Source organism: Bufo gargarizans, chromosome 5, assembly GCF_014858855.1.
Source record: "Bufo gargarizans isolate SCDJY-AF-19 chromosome 5, ASM1485885v1, whole genome shotgun sequence".
Taxonomy (NCBI): Eukaryota; Metazoa; Chordata; class Amphibia; order Anura; family Bufonidae; genus Bufo; species Bufo gargarizans.
This window is the reverse complement of record NC_058084.1, coordinates 462826136-462849714: the sequence shown is the minus strand read 5'-3', so window position 1 is coordinate 462849714 and position 23579 is coordinate 462826136. Positions and strand designations below refer to the sequence as shown.

General features: G+C 43.6%; 1 protein-coding gene across 10 annotated transcripts in view; it reads right to left on the bottom strand.

The window, feature by feature from the left end:
• Positions 1–23579, bottom strand: part of AKAP9 (A-kinase anchoring protein 9) — a 241452-nt gene that overhangs the window by 180090 nt on the left and 37783 nt on the right. For 8 of the 10 annotated variants that reach the window (XM_044292951.1, XM_044292944.1, XM_044292945.1 and 5 more), the window contains 3 exons: positions 18838–18891; positions 18311–18481; positions 10203–10358 (listed from right to left, as the gene is read on the bottom strand). In XM_044292951.1, the coding sequence (XP_044148886.1) occupies positions 10203–10358; positions 18311–18481; positions 18838–18891 (381 nt within the window). The remainder of the gene's footprint in view (positions 1–10202; positions 10359–18310; positions 18482–18837; positions 18892–23579) is intronic. The other 2 variants (XM_044292950.1, XM_044292952.1) reach the window with 1 other exon arrangement.

The window sequence follows — 23579 nt, the reverse complement described above, 5'->3', positions numbered from 1 at the left end:
GACTTTTTTTGTATTAAAAACACTTTTCTTTTATTGGTCGGATGAAATATGCTAATTTTTTGAGATAGGAAATTTGGGTTTTCATGAGCTGTATGCCAAAATCATCAATATTAAAACAATAAAAGGCTTGAACTACTTCAGTTGTGTGTAATGAATCTAAAATATATGAAAGTCTAATGTTTATCAGTGCATTACAGAAAATAATGAACTTTATCTCAATATGCTAATTTTTTGAGAAGGACTTGTATATATATATATATTTTATATTTTTTTTTATTAATTTCTATTTTATATTGTGTTTATAATCTTCAATTTATATTTACGTTATAATTTTATTTTATTTCTATTTTTATTTAGAATTTTTTTATTTAATTTATTTCTACTTTTTCAGTGCAGTTTCTATTTTTACCATCTTTTATTGAATACATTTTTTTATTAGTTTGTAACAGACCATGTTTGACGTTGTACAGTAAAAATAGCATATCATACAAGAAATAGTACAATGCTGAAGGTCAAGCCCCCCCCCCCCCCCCCCCCCTTTTAAACTTCAAACCGCTCTCTCCTCTACAATGAGCCATCAAACGTAGGCAGTACATTATGACACAGAGGTAAGGAATGGTTGCATTAGGTCTCTAATGTCAGAATCAGAGAACACCACAGTAATGAAAGCCGACCACCTCTCGAAGAATGGTTTGATAAATTTCCCTTTATATTGCTCAGCTTCCACTCTCTCCATATTAAAGCAAGTTTTAACCTAACATATGACCTCCGAGACTGATGGAGGACGAGGTTGTAGCCAGTCTTCAAAGAGGCACCGCTAGTAGGATATTATGGAGGAGAGGAGGATGTGACATAATATGAGTTCTGGCACCATTGGCACAATGACGCCTAGATATACAGTTGCAAGAAAAAGTATGTTAACCCTTTGGAATGATATGGATTTCTGCACAAATTGGTCATAAAATGTGATCTGATCTTCATCTAAGTCACAACAATAGACAATCACATTCTGCTTAACTAATAACACACAAAGAATTAGATGTTACCATGTTTTTATTGAACACACCATGTAAACATTCACAGTGCAGGTGGGAAAAGTATGTGAACCCTTGGATTTAATAACTGGTTGAACCTCCTTTGGCAGCAATAACTTCAACCAAACGTTCCCTGTAGTTGCAGATCAGACGTGCACAACGGTCAGGGGTAATTCTTGACCATTCCTCTTTACAGAACTGTTTCAGTTCAGCAATATTCTTGGGATGTCTGGTGTGAATCGCTTTCTTGAGGTCATGTTACAGCATCTCAATCAGGTTGAGGTCAGGACTCTGACTGGGCCACTCCAGAAGGCGTATTTTCTTCTGTTTAAGCCATTCTGTTGTTGATTTACTTCTATGCTTTGGGTCGTTGTCCTGTTGCAACACCCAACTTCTGTTGAGCTTCAGCTGGTGGACAGATGGCCTTAAGTTCTCCTGCAAAATGTTGAGATAAACTTGGGAATTCATTTTTCCTTCAATGATAGCAATCCGTCCAGGCCCGGACGCAGCAAAGCAGCCCCAAACCATGATGCCCCCCACCACCATACTTCACAGTTGGGATGAGGTTTTGATGTTGGTGTGCTGTGGCTCTTTTTCTCCACACATAGTGTTGTGTGTTTCTTCCAAACAACTCAGCTTTGGTTTCATCTGTCCACAGAATATTTTTGCCAGTACTGCTGTGGAACATCCAGCTGCTCTTGTGCAAACTGTAAACGTGCAGCAATGTTTTTTTTTGGACAGCAGTGGCTTCCTCATTGGTATCCTCCCATGAAATCCATTCTTGTTTAGTGTTTTATGTATCGTAGATTCGCTAACAGGGATGTTAGCATATGCCAGAGACTTTTGTAAGTCTTTAGCAGACACTCTAGGATTCTTCTTCACCTCATTGAGCAGTCTGCGCTGTGCTCTTGCAGTCCTCTTTACAGGACGGCCACTCCTAGGGAGAGTAGCAGCAGTGCTGAACTTTCTCCATTTATAGACAATTTGTCTTACCGTGGACTGATGAACAGCAAGGCTTTTGGAGATACTTTTATAACCCTTTCCAGCTTTATGCAAGTCAACAATTCTTAATTGTAGGTCTTCTGAGAGCTCTTTTGTGTGAGGCATCATTCACATCAGGCAATGCTTCTTGTGAAAAGCAAACCCAAAACTAGTGTGTGTTTTTAATAGGGCAGCTGTAACCAACACCTCCAATCTCATCTCATTGATTGGACTCCAGTTGGCTGACACCTCACTCCAATTAGCTCTTGGAGATGTAATTAGTCTAGGGGTTCACATACTTTTTCCACCTGCACTGTGAATGTTTACATGGTGTGTTCAATAAAAATATGGTAACATTTAATTCTTTGTGTGTTATTAGGTTAAGCAGACTGTGATTGTCTATTGTTGTGACTTAGATGAAGATCAGATCACATTTTATGACCAATTTGTGCAGAAATCCATATCATTCCAAAGGGTTCACATACTTTTTATTGCAACTGTACCTTTTGATTTGAGCTTGGATGGTTTTCCAAAACTTCACCTATTCCAGACAAAACCACATCCCATGGCACAGATCAGAGTTTTCAAGATTGCATTTTGGACAACTAGTTACTCTCGCCTGGTTGTCCCGAGTTGCTGAAAATCGAAAGCCATATTAAAATATGGCCTTATGAATAATTCGGAAACTATTAGAGGGTAATTTGTTAAAGAGATTGACAAGTCTGGGCCGGAGAAATCCCATTAGTTGAGGATAGGCTAGAAACTGAGCATCAATAAAGAAGTGGAGCTTCTTAAGTTCCTCAAATTAAAAATACCTGTTCTCCTGGGTATTCCATATATTCCGAATCCGCCCAATACCCCTCTCTTTCCACTTCTAAAAAATGTTTAGAAGACGTCCCCGCTGGAAATTCCAGGTGACCCCAGAGACTCATTTGTTTGGAAGGCAAAAATGGAAGAGCAAAAAGCTTCCGAGATGCCTTCTAAGTTGCAATTGTGTCCTTTACCAGAAAACTACGTTTGAGCAAAGGAGGTAAAAGACCAAATCTAGTGTGTAATAAAGAACCCAGGGTTAATGGGTGTACCAATTGTGCCTCTAAGATGTAGTTGGAGTAATAGCTAGCTTCATATAGCCAGTACATACAGTGTCTCAGAAGATTTTTTGTGAGGCATAGGGTGCAGCCTTTTATCAGGAGACTGTTATCACAGTTCTGCGGAGTAACATGGCTGTCCAATGAGGTTTTGCCCCTCGCTTCTATGTATATCTTTTTCCATCTTGCCCTTTTTCTCCATATTTTATATATATTATTGAAATAAAGTTGTTATAATTTTTCGATAATTGGTCCCACAGTTTTTTTCCGTTATCTCAGAAGACCAGCCAGTTTGTAACTACGGTACGTATGCCCAGAAAACTTAACCTTAGTAGTTGTAGCTTGGACAATGGGATTCGTCATCGCTTTGTGGACCAAATTAAGGATCTGAAGGCAGATTCTAGTATAGTAGTGGTATGAAGTGGTATGGTTTGTATGGGAGACAACAGTTTAGGAATACTCATCATTTTTAACAGCTGACAGTGTCCCCCCAGGGTAAGCGGAAGCTTCATCCATTTCTCCAATTCCCCCAGTATTTTTCTGGTCAAGGGCGGGAAATTCAGTGAATACAAAGATTCCAGATGTTTCCCAATATGAATACCCAACTATTTCACAGATCTATTTGCTATTTCAATAGGAACAGTCAATGAAGCCCTTCCGCCTCTGAACAAGGAGTTGCCCAGGGGTGGTAATTCACATTTAGTGGTATCGACTCTAAAACCTGACATTGTTCCGAATCAAAAAGGGTGCCCAGATCTCTTTGCTGATTTTCCAAAAATACCATAAGGTCATCCGTGAACAAAGCATGTTTAATTTCTCTGCGTCCTACTCAGAGACCTTCTTTTTTGTCTCCTGACCCCTATTTTCGCGATAAAGGCTCTATAGCCAGGTTGAATAAAAGAGGGAAAAGTGGACACCATTATCTAGTGCCTTTCTGTAAATGAAAAGGGCAAGAAAAAAACCTGGGGGTATGTACTCTAGTACTCTGGGGGCCTATATGTGTGTGTATATACATATATATATATATATACACACACACACACACACACACACACACACACAATATTGTGCAAAGTTCATTTATTTCAGTAATGCAACTTAAAAGGTGAAACTAACATATGAGAGACTCATTACAGGCGATGCGAGATATTTCAAGCCTTTATTTGTTATAATTTGGATGATTATGGCTTACAGCTTATAAAACACCAAAGTCACAATTTTAAAGGTCCCCTTTGCTCAGGGGCTATGGATTAATTACATAACTAGAGTGTGACACTGAGCCTAGAATATTGAACCTTTGCATAGAAAGCAGACGAGGGAAAATTTTGTGAAATCTCAAAAGATGGTGGCGAAGGAAGGGAACGGGGTTTAGACTGAAGACATGGCAGACTTTTGAAAGGCTATGTACACCATTGGGGCAATTTTTATTATTATTGCATTGTACTTATTTTGAGCTAAAAATCTTTTTTTTTTAATTGGTCTTTATTGACAATATGGAACCCTTTTTTCTGTACAGAGCTGAGATGCTCTACTAGCTGCCTGTGGATTTTCTCTCTTTTCAGTCAGTTGGGTAGCTGATGGGCTCCTTATCTCTGCTCTCTTACCTTATAAACACTCATTATAGCTCAATCCTTATCTTACTGATAAGACTGTGGCTTAAGTGTTTATCAACGTTTAGCAGTTTAAAGATAATGTAAATTAGATGACTGGCACAAAGTGAAAGCAACCGTCACTCAGCTAGAAAAACAGTTAAAGGGGTTGTCTTACTTCTGCAAATAGCATTTATTATGTAGAGAAAGGCAATATAAACCACTTACTAATGTATTGTTATTCTCCAGATTGCTTCCTTTGCTGGCTGGATTTATTTTCCATCACATTGTACATTGCTCGTTTCCATGGTTACAACCACCCTGCAATCCAGCAGTGGCAGCCATGCTTGCACACTATAGGAAAGAGCACCAGCCTATATGTTCTTTCACAGTCCTGACCACCAAAGAGGCCGGCACTTTTTCCTATAGTGTGCAAGCACGGCCACCACTGATGGACTGCAGGATTGTCATAACCATGGACACAAGCAGTGTATAATGTGATGGAAAAATGAATCCAGCCGGCAAAGGAAGCAATATGGATAATAACAATACATCAGTAAGTAGCTTGTATTAACGTTCTCTACATGGCTCAATATTTTTAATAAAGGCCAATTAAAAATATATGATTTTTAGCCAAAAATGAGTGAAAAGCAATCAAACAAAAATTGCCTCCAAAGGTGTACATGGCCTTTAAGGCCTCCGCCGGTTCCTTGAATGTGAACAATGCGCCATCTGAATGAAAGACCTTCAGTATCGCTGTGTATAGTAAAGAGAAGCGTACTTGGTTTTTGTAAAGCACAGAGCAGATGGGTGTAAACCTCTTCTCAGATGTGTCACCTTGGCAGAAAAGTCTCCAAAGACCCTCTTTTTTTATAGGCCCGCAATATGGCGGCATATCAGAGTAATTGAGGTATTTCACCATCACCTCCCGAGGTCTTTCAAGGTGGGAGGAAGCCACGAGAGGCCTGGTCTGTCAATGAGTAATGTCTGAAACTAGGCCTTGTCCCACTCTATGAGCTCTCTCCACTTTATGGCGATCCGGCAATCCCAGAGCCACCGGCAGCTCCACCTCACAGATCTTTCGCCAGTATGGTCTCCGGGAGCCCCACAATGCATAGACTGCTACACCAGGAGTGGTTTTCTGGAGGTTTGTGGTTGCAATCTCATTATCAGCTTCTGCCGCTGCCACTCTGGCCTGTAGATCATCTAGGCGTGCCACGTGTTGAGACACTTCGGATTGCAGGGCCACAAAAGATTGGGTTACCATGGAAGACAACGCCTCCTGCAAGTCATGTAAGATGCGGGCTGCGACCTCCAGGGACAGCTGCTTATAATCTACCTATAGTTTGTAACCTTTCAAGTCTGGGCTCTCATGTTCCAGAATGGCCGGCGGCTCTGCTTCTCCGCTCTCCTCGAGGCACCATATTGTCTTCAGATGGCACATTGCCTGCTCGCGGGTGGGGGGGGGGGTTCTGTTTCATCTTGCTTTCCATTAATATCACAAAACGGTCCATAGGCCAACAGATGGAAGTATTAGTCGTTTGATCTGACTTTTTCTGATGGTGAAAAGTTCAATTTGTAGGGGAGACCGTGCTTTGTTGAGCTACACAGGACGGAGATCTCTTTACATACCTTCCATGCTGGCGCCAGAACCGGAAGTCTCGTATACACTTTTGGTTCATTTTATTTATTATTATTATGTTATAATCCTTTATTATCATGTTGTAGTTCAACTATCCTGTCTGATAAGACTGCTCCCAGGGTTACCCCAATCTAGCTCTAGTCTGATAGGGGCAATTATCACCAAGGAGCGTTACTAGGTGTCGCCAATCACTGATGTGGTGGCCTAAATAAAAAAAAATTCTGGGCGCTGTCTAAACAGCGATCTGCTGCCCAATTATTCTGTGTAAGGACGTGCAATCGCTCGTCCCCATACAGAGATGACTGCTGCATGTAAATGCAGCTCTCACCTCCTCTGATGGACAGGCAATTATCGGGAAGGAACTGATCATTCCTAATAATTGTCTCCTGTGTCGGTCTGTGTAAAGGGGCCTTAGGGCACATCCTTGCTAAAAAGACATAAAGGGGGCTCATTTATTTAGACCAGCGTTTTAGATGCTGGTCTTAATAACCTCATGCAACGACGGTGGATCCGCCTGAGTTATGAAGGGGTGCCGGCCTCTACATAACTTTCACCGCCGGTCTAAGATCCATTCACACATCCGCAATTCCATTCCGCATCTTGCGGAACGGAATTGCGGACCTATTCATTTCTATGGGGCCGCACGACGGAATCCGCAATTCCGATACTGAAATTCCGATCCAGATCCGGAATTTCGGACCCGCACTTCCGGGTCTGCAATTCCGATCCTGAAAAAAATAGAACATGTCCTATGCTTGTCCGCAATAGCGGACAAGAATAGGGATATTCTATTAGTGCTGGCAATGTGCGGTCTGCAAAATGCGGAATGCACATTGCCACTGTCCGTGTTTTGCGGATCCGTGGATCTGCAAAACACACACGGATGTGTGAATGGAGCCTAAGTGTAAGACTTAAATTTTGATTATTTTTTATGCCTAAAACAGGCGCAGAAAATGATGACTGAGACGGGCCTGCCTGCCCATCCCCTTCCCTGCCCACGTTTTTAGATCCGGCGTGAGTGGGGGAAAAGGTGCAGATTGTGGCACGAATAACCATTGCGCTGCAATCTGCGCCAGAAATACCAAAAAGAGTCCTAAGATAGTCTCAAGTTTCAGAGAGTCCTACACATTTATAGAATCAGCCATTTCCCTTACAAGCTCTATACTTCACAATATACTACTGTAAATGGGATATAGCTGCAATTAATAATGACAACCCCTGCTGGTTCAGTGTCTACACGGAGCATGCAGAGCTGCTTTTTGAGGTGCGTACAGTGTACAGCAGACACCCTCCAGCTGTCTGAAGAGAGTGGTTAGAAAAAGTGCTGGAGGACCAGCCCGGTCTGGAATTACACAGACAACCCATTGACTTCAATGGTCACTGTGTAATACATAGTTTCACCAGTGGTGGCGCTGCAGGCAAACTGCCCAGTTTCTCCACTGATTGCTAGGAGTCACTTTGAGATCAGTTTACTGTCAAGGTATCCTTCCTAAAAACAGAGACTGTCCTCAGCGGAGTACTCCTTTAATGAGAGATTTTTTTTATTTTATTTTTATGCAATTTCTTCTTCTTCCAATAAATGTAGCTTATTATACATATTATCACTAAATGTGCATGGTTTATAAGTGGTTGAAAACTGGCAGTTAACTGAACTGCAATAGATTAATGATGTAAATCTGAGGCGTCCTGTGCTGATGTCACCAGTTGCTAGGAGACGCCAGCGTTGGATACTACCTGCTGACAAACCCCTTTTATGCGTTTGTTCCGCTTTTATATCTCGTGCATTGTCTATTATTCCTTTGACTGCTGAAATAGAAAATAAAATGAAGCAGCCGCGGGATGCTGATTTATTTGGTCACGGCGTCAAACTTACCTATTCACAGAAGAGTATAATTCAGTTTGACCTGATGTTTGCCAATTACTCGTACATTACTGCCCAGGGGCGGCACACGTTAGCAGTAGGAAGTCCGTGCGTATTTCCATATATCCAGAACTCCATGCTTTACTATACGTCTTGTCTCAGCAACGTCCACATTCATTAAGAAAAATGGATCACCTTTGCAAATAGCCCGGATTACAAAAAAATTAATCCTAGCATTTTGTGCCTACAGCTCCTACGCAGGCTTATGTTTTCCATGGACAGACTAAAAACTGTGTTGTCTCGTCCTACAGTCATACCTTCATCCATCTGTGCTCTACTGCTTGGTAACCTACCAAATGTATGCTAGTAAGAAGTAGGAGGCGGATGGATTGGGAAAGTGAATGCAGGATCAGACTACACAGGGTTTGTTTGTAGTCTGTTAGCATGGAGATACATACACTGCTGTACATAAAAAAGAAGCACTGCAACCACCAGGACAGGTACAGAAAACAGAGCATGCCAATGCAATCACCTGTACACTTATCAGCACAAGCAGGGGCTCTTGGACAGGTCTGATGCCACATATCCTGCCCGGAAGACTACGTGGGGACAGTTATCAAACAAGCACAGAAGGAAAGAAGGAGGATCTTATTCCGGCACTGCCTCAAGGGATGCCCATGCATCATTTCTATGAATGTAGATTCCCAAATGCATAGGTAGGTTTCGAGTAGGACCTGCCTGACTGACAAACAACCTTGGCGCTGGTAGGCGGGCACAGATATGTTTTGATCAATATATATTGGCTGAGAGTCTCAGATTTTGTTTTGCAACTATTGTGTTAGTGCATTATTTTCTGTGATTTTTTTAAATAAAATTTGCCATGCACCTCCGCATACCACTTATCATATCGTGCAGGGTGTTTTTTTGTGCAATTTTTGTTTAGTCTCTAGTAAACATTTGAAGGAATGGCACCTTCAAGTGTGAATGCGCTTCTTTTTTATCTTGGGAGTAGCATTTTTGGGCACCTTTGCCCTACCTATCTCACAGGAGACCTTGATTAGCCTATGGGTACATATAGCTATACGTGCTCCTCCTCTCATTGGTTGCTTGGTGCACACAGAGTTGACTAGGAGCAGTACACTATATGTGTAGGGTCTGTTCTCCTGAGTAGAGTAGGACCTGCCCGAGTGAGACCACCTTGGCGCTGGTAGGTGGGCACAGATGTGTTTTGATCAAAATATATTGGCTGAGAGTCTCAGATTTTATCATATCAGAGTGAGGGCTTAGTCCATATATAATGTTTGCATCTATTGTGCAATTATTTTAATCGATTTTGCTCAAGACTCTTAGCAAGCTTATTTTTTCATTTTGGATTCATGGGAGTAATAAAAATATTTTTTAAAAAAGGGTGTGAAGTGTGAATAGCCTTTAAAAATGCTTGAGTTTTTTCAGACTTTTATAATATAAAATTTCATATATCACAGGTACACATTTATATATAATACGTATTAGTATATTGTTGCTTGTCTACTGCAGATAAGGAAACAGCTGAATGAGCATGCTCATAATTTTGTTATCGCTCATTTAGGGTCCATTTACATGTCTGCATAATGGGTCCGCATCCGTTCCGCAATTTTGCGGAACGGGTGTGGACCCATTCATTTTCAAAGGGGTCGCAAAAAATGCGGACAGCACACCGCGTGGTGTCTGCATCGGCACTTCCGTTCTGCGGCCCTGCAAAAATTAGAACATGTCCTATTCTTGTCTGCAGCCACGGACTAGAATAGGCATTTCTATTATAGCGCCGGCCATATGCGGTCCCGCAAAATGCAGAACGCACATGGCAGATGTCCGTGTTTTGCGGATTGACATGTAAATGGACCCTAACTTATATCTCCTGTGTAAGGTCCCCTGTTCTAGGGACCGACAGGGATCTCACTGGTCAGATCTGATCAATCAGAACCCTATGACAGGTACTATGAAATGTAAGTATACAACAGATCTCACATGTTGGAACTGGATCTTCAGCTTCTGGCTTTGCTCCGTAAGCTCCAGGAATTCTCTCATGATGTCATCTTTCTCCTTCCGCGCCTGCTGGAGATTGGTGGTGAGCTGGGTGATGATCCCGTCTCTCTGCTTTATGGCAGTTTCAAATTCCTGAAGCTGGAAAGTAAAAATATAACCAAAACAAAGAATAAATGGGTGATTTTTTTAAATAAAATAAGCAGCACAAACCTTATGGTACATTCACATTTAGTAATTTGTCTTAGCCGGACAACGCCAAATCCTCATTCACTGTAACAGGATCTGAAGGGTCTCCGGCATAAATGCCAGCAATCTTCTGGAAAAGTGGAATTTTTTAACGGCACACTGCCGGCATTTATGCCGGAAACCCACCAGATCCAGTTATAGTGAACGGGGATTCAGCGGTACCTGGCTCTGCCGGATACGGTAACTCCAATGGGTCTGCTCATCTGCAGGAACAGACTTCCCTAACTGATGTATGAATCTTGGTGTTCTTTTAGATTTCAATTCTATCAGGTCACAACATAATCTATTAAGACAATGAAAGAAGTAAATTTTGCAGGTCATTCATTATGTAATGAACAGTGATGTCATCGGCAGGTAGATTGTCCAAGAGTCAATGTATTGACTCTTGGGCTGTAGGTATTTTATGGCGGGCATCTGAGGGATACGTCTGGAATTTCTAGCCCTTTCTAAGCATAATATACTGTATTTTTGACTAGAGTCCAACGACTTACAGGTCTTGTCTGAGATTGGGTCTGGTACTGCAGCTAAGCTCTGTTGTACAGAATGGGGGCTGAACAGTAACACCACAAACCACCTGTGGACGGGGCGGGGGCACTCTTTTTTAGAATGAGCAGCCATGGTTTTCCAATCCAGTACAACCCCTGGAATGACAATCTGTTGTGAGTGGGACATAAGCTCTCTCAGCCGGTCAGCGAATCATGTTATGCACTCCATGACTCCTGTGTCTGAGGAGTCGTGGAATACACAATGCATTTTGTTACATTACAGCCTTGTGCTAAAATAAAAAAAGTTCCAGTTTTTCCCCATCATTCTGCACTAAATACTCCATAACGAGAAAGTGAGAACAGAATGTTCAAAATCTTTGCTAATAATTATTGAAAAAGAAAAACTTAAATCTTGTATTGACATAAGTATTGACACCCTTTACTCAGTGATTCCAGCCTCCAGTCTTCTTGGGGATGATGCCACAAGGTTTGCCCACCTGGATTTGGGGATTTCTTGTCATTCTCCTCTACAGATCCTCTCAAGCTCTGTCAGGTCGGATGGGGACCATTGGTGGACAGCCATTGTCGGGTTTCTCCAGTCCAGAGATGTTCGATTGGGCTCAAGTTAGGGCTTTGGCTGGGCCACTCAAGGACATTCACAGAGTTCCGCTCCTGTGTTGTCTTGGCTGTGTCCATTGTCTGGTTGGAAGGTGAACCTTCGGCCCAGTCTGAAGTCCAGAGCACTCTGGATCAGGTTTTCGCTAAGAATATATCTCTGTTATTTGCTCCATTCAGCTTTCTCTCAACCCTGACCAGTCTCCCTGTCCCGGCCACTGAAAAAGACCTCCACAGCATGATACTGCCACCACCGTTGCTTTGCTGTAGGGATGGTATTAGGCATGTGATGGAAAGTGCCTGGTTTCATCCAGACATGACACTTAAAGGCCATGAACACCTTTGGAGTCAATTTTTTTTTATGACTGCATTTAACTTATTTTTGACAAAAAATATCATATTTTCAATTGGCCTTTATTAAAAATATTGAGCTTTTCAGTCACAAAGGGTTAACAGTTTTTCTGTGTGATTGGTACTTTTCCTTTGTGCAGTCATCTAATAATCCTCATCTCTAAACTACCAGGACGTCATAAACACTTATTTAAGCCAGATTCTTATCAGTAAGATGAGGATTGAGCTTTGAATGAGTGTTTATGACGTGAGAGATCAGAGATAAGGAGTCTGTCTGCTCCTCAGATGACGGAAAGGAGAAAAAATCCACAGGCAGCTAGTAGAGCAGGTCAGCTCTGTACAGAAAAAAAAGATTCCATATTGTCAATAAAGACCAATTGAAAAAAGGATTTTTAGCTCAAAATAAGTACAGTGCAGTAATAAAAAAAAATGCCCCCCCAAAAGGTGTACATAGCTAAAAAGTTAAATCTTGGTGTCATCAGACTTGAGAATCTTGTTTCCTTTTAGGTGCCTTTTTAGCCCTTAGTTTTTCCTTTTTAATAAATTTTCAAAAATTTCTAAATTTCTGTTTTCACTTTCTCATTATGGGGTAGTGCACCTAGCCTTTCTGCTGATTGAGGCACAAACTGAAATGGCGCCCCTCCCTCCCCAATGCCAATTTCTTAACCTAACCCCTTACCTTCAGCCCATGGCCCTTCGGGTGTCCCTCTCTTGCCCCTACCTGGCGCTGACTCATGCAATAGTCTCACCTGGCCTCATTGGTGGTGCACCCCTGATTGAATGCAGAATGATTGGGAAAATTGATTATTATTTTTTTTTATTTTAGCAAAAGGCAGCAACACAAATAAAACAACAAAATGTGAAAGTATCTGAAGACTTTGAGTGCACATGATCCTTTACAGAGCTACAGACTGGCTGTGAGGGATCATGTGATACACCATGTGACTCTGCAGAAGCAGGAAGTGCTTTCTTTTCAGCCCCTCTTCCCGTTGGACATTTTGGCAGACTGTTCAGAACTTCAGAAGGTGCATCTACACTCTCTACTCACACTCATACTCTAATTTAGCGGTCTATCATAGCGTCCGGCTCCCTAAAAATTATTATTATGCAAACCATTAAGAGCAGAAAAAAAATTGCAAAAACAGTAAAATAAATTCTATAACAAACAAAGCACAACTGCAAAAAACATTGACAACTTACACTGGATCCAACTAGCTACACACAGAAGACAGTTGTCACTGCGCTGGCTCACCATGAAGCTGGCTGCCTTTTGAGACGTTAGCCGGCACACTGTCTTTCTGATGTGCAACTTCTCACGTGAAAGCAATTTATGGATAATAAAATATGGAATAAATTAATCAAATTTTTAAAATAAAAATAGTAAGAGAATTAGCGGCTTCTAACAGGATATTAAAATGGAGCTCCAACTTCAGCATACTCAGCAGTCTATAATAGGTAATTAATTAAAGGGGTTATCCCATGATTGATTTAAAAAATGAAAAATCGGACATCCTATAGTACATGACAATCCCTTTCTAACAAGGCCAGAACCAACCCTGGACCTCCCATGGATCCGGAGATCTCCTCATTCTGGCACCTCAGGGGTAGTGTCCTTGCTCAGGGGCGTGTATTTTCTGCTGTGGCGCTCTCTGTAACCGTCACAGCTTCTAACAACAGATACAGCTGAAAATTAAAACTGAGCACGTGAGATGGACAGTAAAATAAGGAAAAGAACAAACAGCAGGTGGCGCTATACAGATACATTTTATTGAATAACTCAGTGGCTATACAAAATGTGTCATCTCCATATGGCCATATACAGTGCTTACATGCATGCGCAGTAGTTAAAGTGATGCCGTGCCCACAATGGGCATCGCAGTGCGGATGCCCCGGCGAGGCAGCGCGCAGGCGCGTGATCTCGGCCGGACTGAAGGATGACGCATGGGAATAGGAGGGCGGGCATAGGCAGAGGCTGGGGCGGGGGAAACAATGAAAAAGGCAGAGCAGCCTGGGCGCCAACACAGTGGGCGCTTGCGAGTGCTCATTTGCATATGAATTAAACGTAGTTTTCTCAGCTTCTGCAAGTGTAAAGAAAAAGACAAAGGTACCATTACATTCATGTATAGGTGTGCTATAGGACAATGTAAGCGCTGTATATGGCCATATGGTGGTGACAGACTCCCTTCAATCACAATCAGTTACTAATGTATTCAGATCCAGGCTTTGGTTTAAAAAATCTAGAATATTATTTGCGAGACACTCGGGACCCCCGCCGATCAGCTGTTTGGGAAGGCATCTGAATACTTTTGTAATTGCATATAATTAAAATGTTAGTATAGCAGGAGAGTTATTCAATATAATGTATCACATTTCTGGTCCACTTCACTCAGGTGGTCGCACACGCTCCATTTAAATCTTCAACTGTCACCAGCCATACCTTCTGTTAGAAGCTGTGGCTGTTACAAGTAAAGAGCTACAGCAGAAAGGACACACTCGCTGAGAAAGGACATGCCCTCCAGCTGCCAGCCTGAAATAAAGCTAGAAGAAAAATTGGAGCAATTAATGAGGAGATCTCTGGATCCATGGGAGGTACAGGGCTGGTTCTAGCTTTGTTAGAAAGAGATTGCCATGTGCTACATAATGTCTGATTTTCACTTTTTGGACCCCAGGAATTACAGGAACACCACTGGTTGTCACTTCTCTACCCTCCTCCAATCTCCTGACAGATGGATAATCAGCGTGCGGGTGACAGGCAGCTCAGGACAATACACAGTTCAACGGGATTGTCTCACAATAGACATTGGTGACTATTGCTATAACCGCTGTGAACCCCGCTGAAGTGGCAGCAGTGAAAGGACAGCGCCATGCCACTTCATCTCCTGCCGGTTTACTCAGGAGCGGGCAATCCAGACCATTATAATCAATGGTCGATCAAGGAAATCAATGATAAAACCTTATGGTGTTTATAAGCCGTCTGCTCATGAATTGTATATCATTTTACTCTTTACAATACCTATAGGAAAACCATGACTACACTGTTTACAGAAAGCAAAAGGAACCCGCTAATAACCAGTCAGATGTTACATCCCATGCAAAACCAGAGAGCTGCAGAATTCGCAGATACCCCGCCCCTGAGGACCCTGTATAAGCTAATGGCACATAACTCTCAGCTCCCCGACTGGTCTACCATTAAGAAGTGATTTAATGGATGAAGTTATAGCTGCTAATACCTCACTGAACCTCCTCTGCTCCCATTTTGACACTTCCCAGGTCCCGTGCCGATCTCTCTAACTTCCTGGCCCCTCTACACACAGACATAAGATGCTGCTGCCAATCACTCAACCAAAAGAGTCACCACTGACCCTGCTGATTAAAAACATACCTTTGTTCCCCTGATCTGTTGCTGCACTTAGAAGACATAATTATCTTTAGAAATATGCAAATGAAGGCTTCAGTGCACCGAAGGGAGGACCCAGCCACTTAGTGCACCTTAGCTTCTCCACTCTGCTTTTCTGGATGCAAACCCCTCCACCTGGACTTGTCAATCAACTGAAGGGGGAGTGTCCAGAGAAGCATAGCAGAGGAGCTTTCATGCACCGTAAGGCTAGTGGGTCGCCCTCAGTGCACTTAAGCCCAAAGTTGCATATTTTTAAAAACACTTTTTTCCCCTGTTTTTAATGAGCAGGGTCAGCATGGCTGGTTTAGTAGATGCCCTTTAAGTTATGTTATAGCACTTTCAAAGGGCACCAGATTTGTACCTATGACACTGGCTGACCTGTTACATGTGCAATTAGCAGCTGAAGGCACCTGTGTTGGTCCCATGTTCATATGTGTCCGCATTGCTGAGAAAAATGATGTTTTAATATATGCAAATGAGCCTCTAGGAGGAATGGGGGCGTTACCATTACACCTAGAGGCTCCGCTCTCTCTGCACTTTGATTGACAGGGCCAGGTGTGATGATATTTTCACTGCCTCATCCTGTCAAAGCGCAGAGGACGCGGCCTTTGCAGAGAGAGCAGAGCCTCTAGGTGTAATGACAACGCCCCCGTTGCTCCTAGAGGCTCATTTGCATATATTAAAACATCATTTTCTCATTAATGCAAGCACATATGAACATGGGACCAACGCAGATGTCTTCAGCTGACAAGCGCACATGTAACAGGTCAGACAGTGTCATAGGTACAAATCTGCTGACAGATGCCCTTTAAGTTATGTCATTGCACTTTTAATACCTTGATGCTGTGTTGGCTGTTTAGACAGAAGCAGTGCATTGTGGGAGCTCAGGGGACACACCCTATGCTGTGTCCCCTATGTCAGACAGCGAAACAGTAAAGTACTTACAGCGCTATTCTACGGCTTATGTGCATCTGAGCTATCAGAGGAAGGAATTTGGCTTTATGTTGTGCAATATGTTCTGCAAAAGTGGAGCTCCCCTTTAAAAAGAGACTTCTACAAAGTCCTGAGAAAAGCTGCAAGTGTCACTTTAAACGTCAGTGATAATGAGTTTAGCTCCACTGAGAACACAAACCAGCGCCATGCAACAAAGCACGGCAGACGTGGAGAAGTTTTAATATTCTGCAATTGCTCTCGACAGAATAGAAAGAATATTTAGAAAACCAATAACATGAAGCCCACAGCGGAGCCCGCGGAGGAGCGGGGGCCGCGCAGGGACATCTGCTGCGTACAGTCTAAAACTAGGACCGTAGAGCAACAAAGAAACAATCTGTGGAGGTTTTGCCCCAAAAGATCAACATCCATCTGTTTGAGACTTTAACCCCTTCTCACTGTACGTATTTGTGGCCTTAGTGACCAAGCATTTGTTCCTGAAGAAGCCATCGGGGAAACACATTGGGCGGCCGGGCCCGAGGTGGCTAACATTACAGTGCCCTTTGTAATTTTATCATAACTGTTGGACTTTTGGTACTTACCTGCTGTTTACTTTGTGGTGATCAGTACACTCCAATTATATACTTACTGTGGTCCCAGCCATTCTTTGTGGACTATTCCCTCCATTTTATCATATTATGAAATTTTGTTAGCATATATTTAATAAAGATGATATTTTATATATACTTTTGGTTGTTTGTGCTGTTTTTGTCCTATATTTGGAGCCAATTACGTGTCACTAAGGTCTGTATTTTAAAGCATTGGTACCAAGATATAAACTTAATACCCTAGAAGCATCTGATCAATGCAAGTCAGACCACTGGGACCCCCACCTATCACGAGTACGGGGGGTCCTCAGTCCCTGGAATGAACAGAGAGGTGGTCGAGCATGGGCACTGCTGCGCCTTTGATAGGGGATACATTTATATCTTGGTACAAACCCTTTAAAGGGGTATTCCCATCATAGACAATGGGGGCAAATCGCTAGCATATGCCCCCATTGCCTGATAGGTGCGGGTCCCACCTATATCGAGAATGGAGCGGGGAGCGCTGTGGCTGGAGGACCCCAGATTTCTCGGGGTCCGCCTACCACCAAGCGCTAATCCCTGCCTCTCCCATAGAAGGGAGCCAGGGCTCGGCTATTTTCGGCAGCCCCATAGAAATGAATGGAGGGTGGCTGTGCATGCGCAGGTTGCCCTCCTTCACTTTCGGGGCTCCGTTCTAGATATAGGTGCATGTCCCAGCGGTGGGACCCGCACCTATCAGACAATGGGGGCATATCCTAGTCATATACCACCATTGTCTGAGATGGGAAAACCCCTTTAAGGGGGAGGAGTTTCCAAGACTTTTTAAAATCTGGCTGTGTAATATTAAAGAAAACCAAAACCTTTCTAACCCTAAAAAATGCCCCACTTTTCTGATCCCCCACCATTCACAGCTCCCGTGGCCACTGCAGCCGATCACTGGCCTCAGTGGTCAAATGCTGTTCAAGCAGGCACGGCCGATGAGGCAAGCGATTGGCTGCAGCAGTCAGGGAACAGATGAGCGTGATGTCATCACTACAGGCTCAGTGGGGACTTTTTTTTTTTTTTCACAGCACCTTCTTTAATTTTCAAAAAACTAATTTTGGAAAACCCATTTAAAGAGTTAATTCACAAATTGTGGATAACATGCTGTGTGTGTATGAAGAACGCACCAAGGCTTATGGTGGATGTGCTCATGTTCTATATTGCGGGGGCCAAGGAACCAGAGCCCAACACCAGGTCATGCCACCCGTCTCGCCTACACAAGATGGCGGAGAAACAAACACTGCACCGCCTTGTCTAGGATCTGAAGGGGAAGCAGCACCAGGAATGGCTCCTAGTTTAATCAATCAAATTTTTGGGTAAAAGTTAGCAAGCAACGCAGGATGAAGAAATTAAAACCTAAAGTATTTTAAACAAAAACAAACAAAAATAAAATAAAAAAAATCTACCCTTTTCCTCCTATTATGAAGCTCCACGTACCTGCTGAAGCCCCTCCGTGCCGTACGCTGCCCTCATCTCCTCCAGCTCTCTGTTCAGCTCATCGATCTCGTGCTGCTTCCCGGCCAGTTCATCCTCCATCACCTCCAGCCGCGCCTGAGAACTCTGGGTGCCGTGTTCGGAATAAGTCTCCCGGACCCCAAATTCTTCCTCCTGAAGAGATCCAGCTTAGTTAATGAGGCAAGTGCGCAAAAGTGACCCACACAACATGTACACGAGCGAGAAGCGTCGCGCCGGCCTATCGCCACGGCAACCTCCTTTGTTGCATCTCGAGAGCGCTGACACATTTCCACCAAGTTCTCGACGTGTGAAAAACTGAGAAACGCAGTTTAAAAAAAAAATAAAACTATGACACAGACAAAAGAGGAGAAAAGACGGAGAGGGAGCCGGCGTTCAGCGCCTGTTAGTGTGTTATTAACCAGGCCGCTCGTGATTAACCACTTCGGTGCTGGAAGTTAGTTAGTTCTGTTGGGTTAATAATACATAACAGTGCAGAGGATATACTGTACCCATAGTACGTGTGCAGAGCTGCTGGTCAGTAACGGAAAGCCGCCATCAACTACCTGTGATGAAAACAATAACCGGGAGTCTCTGAGCTCGACATAAGGATAATACAATGAGGGACGCAAACAGCATTCAGGAGGGGCGTCCCAGTGTACCCCATGTGGGTGTAGATACAAATACGGATAACAGTAGGTGGCGGTATATACAGCATCTACATTACTTCAAAGGATATGTTCAGATGGAAGATTTTGGGTGCAGGTTTCAGCACGGATTTGGTGCCGAAAACCGGATACAATCTGTTCTGAAACCGCCTTGCCATGATTTCAATAGGAGGCTGCGCCAACGTTTTTTGCAGCGCAGTTTTCAAGACTTGCTCCAAAAACGTACAGGTCCATTCTCGGCACGGTTACCCCGCAGACCACTCATGAAGCTTCAAGTGGAGCCTGCTTGCGGTATAGCTCCATTCAATTAAAAGCTAAACCTACAGCGGGTCCGCGTAAAAGCCCTCGACAGGAACCGCAGCAGAGTGGTTTCTGCAGTGGGATATGCGCTGAATTTGGTCACGGACAAAATACCTCGTCTGAACATACCCAAAATACTGGTGGCCTATTAATATCAGATTATGGGGAACCAACTCCTGTCTATCGGCTATTTGAAAGGGACGCAGCCCTTGGAGTGCTGCGGCCTCCACGCAGCATACCGTATAGTGGCTGTGCTTGGTATTGCAGGGTTCAAGCCTCTTTCTGGGCTGCAATACCAAGCACAGCCGCTATACTGTATGCTGTGTGGAGGCCGCATGGAGTTGGACCTCCACCAGTCTGATACTGATGACCTATCCTTAAGGATAGGCCATCCGTATTATACTCCTGGAAAACCCCTTTCAGCACTTGCTTCTGGCAGAGTACTGGACCTTTAGGCGTCATGCACGCGGCCGTGTCCGTATTTCGGTTCGCAAATAACGGATCTGCAGAATAAGGAATATCCACAAAACACCTTCCAGTGGGCAACTTGCACTTTTCTCACTTTCGTCAATAGAAAGGACAATACAGACCAAAATAGGACATACGGGTGAGTGCATGGCTCCATAGAAATGAATGGGGCAGTGTGTTATCCGCTAAAACTGTGGATAGCACACGGATACAAGATACGGCGGCGTGCATGAAGCAGGTTCAGAAGCGGAACAGAGAGAAGCAATGTCATTTCACAGATTAAAACATGAGGATTATACATTAACCTTTTCTTTCACGGATGTTATATGGCATCCAACAAGTAAATGCCAGATGAAGAGAACTAGTTCATGCGCAAAAATATGAAATACAAGACACAAATTCCTATCAGCTCATACTTAAAGGGGTTTTCCGAGATGAACTATCCTCAGGATAGGTCTTCAGTTACAGCAGCCACATGGAGCATCGGAAACCTGTCGTTTTGAGATGCGCATGTTCTGTGCAGAGGTCATTGCGTGGGGAGGGGGAGGAGGTAAGCTCTGTCCATTGGTTACTGTGCATGGTGGATCCTGTGTTATCTATAGAGAGGTGGTATCTTTCATTGTAATGCTACCTGTGATAATTAAAGGTGAGCGAAGAGACTTCGGATGCCACATCCAAAATCGCTTCGCTAAAAAATTTGTTAGAATACTGTACGGAGATTGGTCTCTGTACAGTATTAGAAGGTATGAGCTCCGATGAGCCGAAAGTAAGTTATTCACAAAGTCGCGCGAGACTTCGTTGGATAACTTCGGTAATTGATTATTATTGTGAAAAACCTTGGAACCAAAACCAGTCGGAACTGAAGCAGAGTTCGGTTCCAAGTTTTGAAGTCTTTTTTTTACTGTAATAATCAATTACCGAAGTTCCCCAACGAAGTCTTGCGCGAGTTGTGAATAACTTACTTCGGCTCATCAGAGCCCATACATTTTAATACTGTATGGAGACAGATCTCTGTACAGTATTATAATAAAATTTTTTAGTGAAGCGGCTTCGGATGTAGCATCTGAAGTCTCTTCGCTCATCTTTAGTGATAATAATGAGATGACTGCTGAGAAGCAATCTGTGAAGAAATGCCCATACAGTGGAGGAGGGAGGAAGAATGAGCTGGCTGTGAGTCCATCTTGATCTTTCAAGATGGACAAAGTTAATAAAAGGAGGGCAACCTGGTAAGTAGAGAAACAGGCAGTTTTCTCTGATACTATATATTACAAAGTTTCTTATATTCGCCTGTACTATAGATTTAGGCAAAGCTAATAAAGATTTAATATAAGACCTTGTTTTAAAGGGGTTTTCGAGGATTTTACCATTGATGGTCTATACTCAGGATAGACTATCAATATCTGGTGGAGGTCCAGCACCCCGCACCCCTTCTGATGAGCTGTCCAGGAGCAGCTCTGGAACTACACAGCTCTGTCCATTGTGGAGTGGAGTGGAGCTGGTTACTGCAAACCGACTCCCTCTGAAGTGAATGGTAGCAGCGCTGTAGCAACCAGCTCCGTCCACTATGCAACAGATGGCGCTGTAGTTCCAGTACTGACTTCTGGCCGCTAAAACGTGCAAAACCGGCCTCGTACTTCTCACAGCGCAGAGCCTTGCTACAATGGTATCCAGTCCAAACAATCCTCTAGGACAGGGATCAGCAACCTCCGGCACTCCAGCTGTTCAGAAACAACAACTCCCAGAATGCTTCATTCACTTCTAAGGGAGTTAGAAGAGCAGCCGAGTATGTTTGCATGCTGGGAGTTGTAGTTTCACAGCAGCTGGAGTGCCGAAGGTTGCTGGTCTCTGCTCTAGGAGGTAAATTCAACTCTCTTGTCCTGGTCATTTGTTACAATGTATCAGCAAGGCCTCTTGCACACGACCGTATGGCTTTTTCTGTATTTTGCGGTCCACAAAAAACGGATACGCCAAAAATACGGATGACGTCCATGTGCATTCCGTTTTTTGTGGAACGGAACAGCTGGCCCCTAATAGAACAGTACTATCCTTGTCCGTTATGCAGACAATAATAGGACATGTTCTATCTTTGAAAGGAACGGAAAAACGGAAATGGAAGGCATACGGAGTACCTTAAGGTTTTTTTTTTTGCGGATCCATTAAAAGGAACAGTTCCATATACAGTCCATATACGGAACGCAAAAAATTTAAAAAGGAAAAAAAAAAACGTTCATGTGCAAGAGGCCTAAGCGTGTGGGCCCCATGGCCGTGCTGCGATGCAATGTACGAACGCCAACCGTGGGGCAGCCGCAGCAGATCGCGGACCCATTCACTTTAATACAAAGTGTATTAGAAAGTTACAGAACTGACTGAACACTGTTTACATATGAATGACGGCGTTTTCTTGCTGTGAAAAATTGCCAATGATTTGCTGCACTTAGTGGCGACAAGCGGACTGCTGTTCGTGCGATTGCTATTCTGCTTCTCTCCGGGGGAAGCGCTGAATAGGCCGGGACAACAGCCCCTGTGAGACACGAGACGTCTGGGCGGACGCATGTCCTGTCCTCAGATTTATGGAGATTAGGGCTGCAGCTAAAGGGAACATCTGATCCAAGTAATTAATAAACATCTAGGCAACCCTCTCCGAAATATATCATGACGGTCAGGAGTCCAAGATTTAAGGGCGTATTACATGGACAGATTTTCTGCCCGATGATCACTAACAAGCGTTTGTATGGACGCTCGTTAGCGATCATCTTGCCGTGTAATACTGAACGAGCAAACATCGGGCAATCGTGATCTTTCAGCACACTGAAAGATCAGGATTTGCAGGCGGCAGATCACACTGTCCAACTACGATCTGCCGCCGGCAAACTAATGTACAGCATGGGGACGAGCGATGGCATGCTGCGGAGATCGCGGCATGCAATAGCAGCGGTGTCCTCAGCAAGCGAGCAGGAGATTGCCAGGAGCGAATGTTTCCCGCCTGACAATCGTCTGCGTGATTGAGGTGTCTTACAGACCCTTTAAGGAGGTGACTCCAATTACCCCAATTCATTCTGGTGCCTTGTGAAACACAAGTACTAAGCCCGTCTGTCTAATGCAGCACAGGATGGGTCCACCACAGCAAGACGCTCTTTATAACCACTCTCCATTCTGGCCACGAAGATCCTGTATATAAGAACCCCCTCTGTTATTTCCGAAATCCCTGTATGCAAAGAGGTATCTCCCAAGAAAGAGAAGCATCTCGCCAGTGCCACCTATTGGAAGCGGCTCCCTATTGGTCAGGTCTGACTTTCCAACAAGACTTGGGAGAATATAGCCAAGCCAGGTATCCTTCTGCAGACAGCTGTTTTAGGGGGCTTGTCCATCATCCTTATCGCCAAAGGGCAAGCACCCCAAAACAGCTGTCTACGGATGGATATTTGGTCTGGCTATATATTCCTTGTCAAATCCCAAGGCTTGTTGGATAGTCGGATCTTGACCCGTAGGTGGTCACCTCCAATAGGTGGTGCTGGGGAGATGGTTCTCTTCCTTGGTAGATACCTTTTTGCATATTCATTTCCTGTGGAGCATTGCCAATAAGTCTCCATACAGGAATGGGCTCTTTAAGCAACCTGCCTTAGCCATTCAGAATTTCCTAACGGGGTATGACATTGGGTTTTCAACCTGGAAGATCTCTTTATATTTTTATTTTTAGATATTTTTTTCTGATAACATATCCGCTGGATAGTTGATCAGTATAGAAGTGAATGGAGCTGAGCTGCGATACAAAGGACAGCCACTATACAATGTACAGCGCGGGGCTTGGGAGAAGGCTG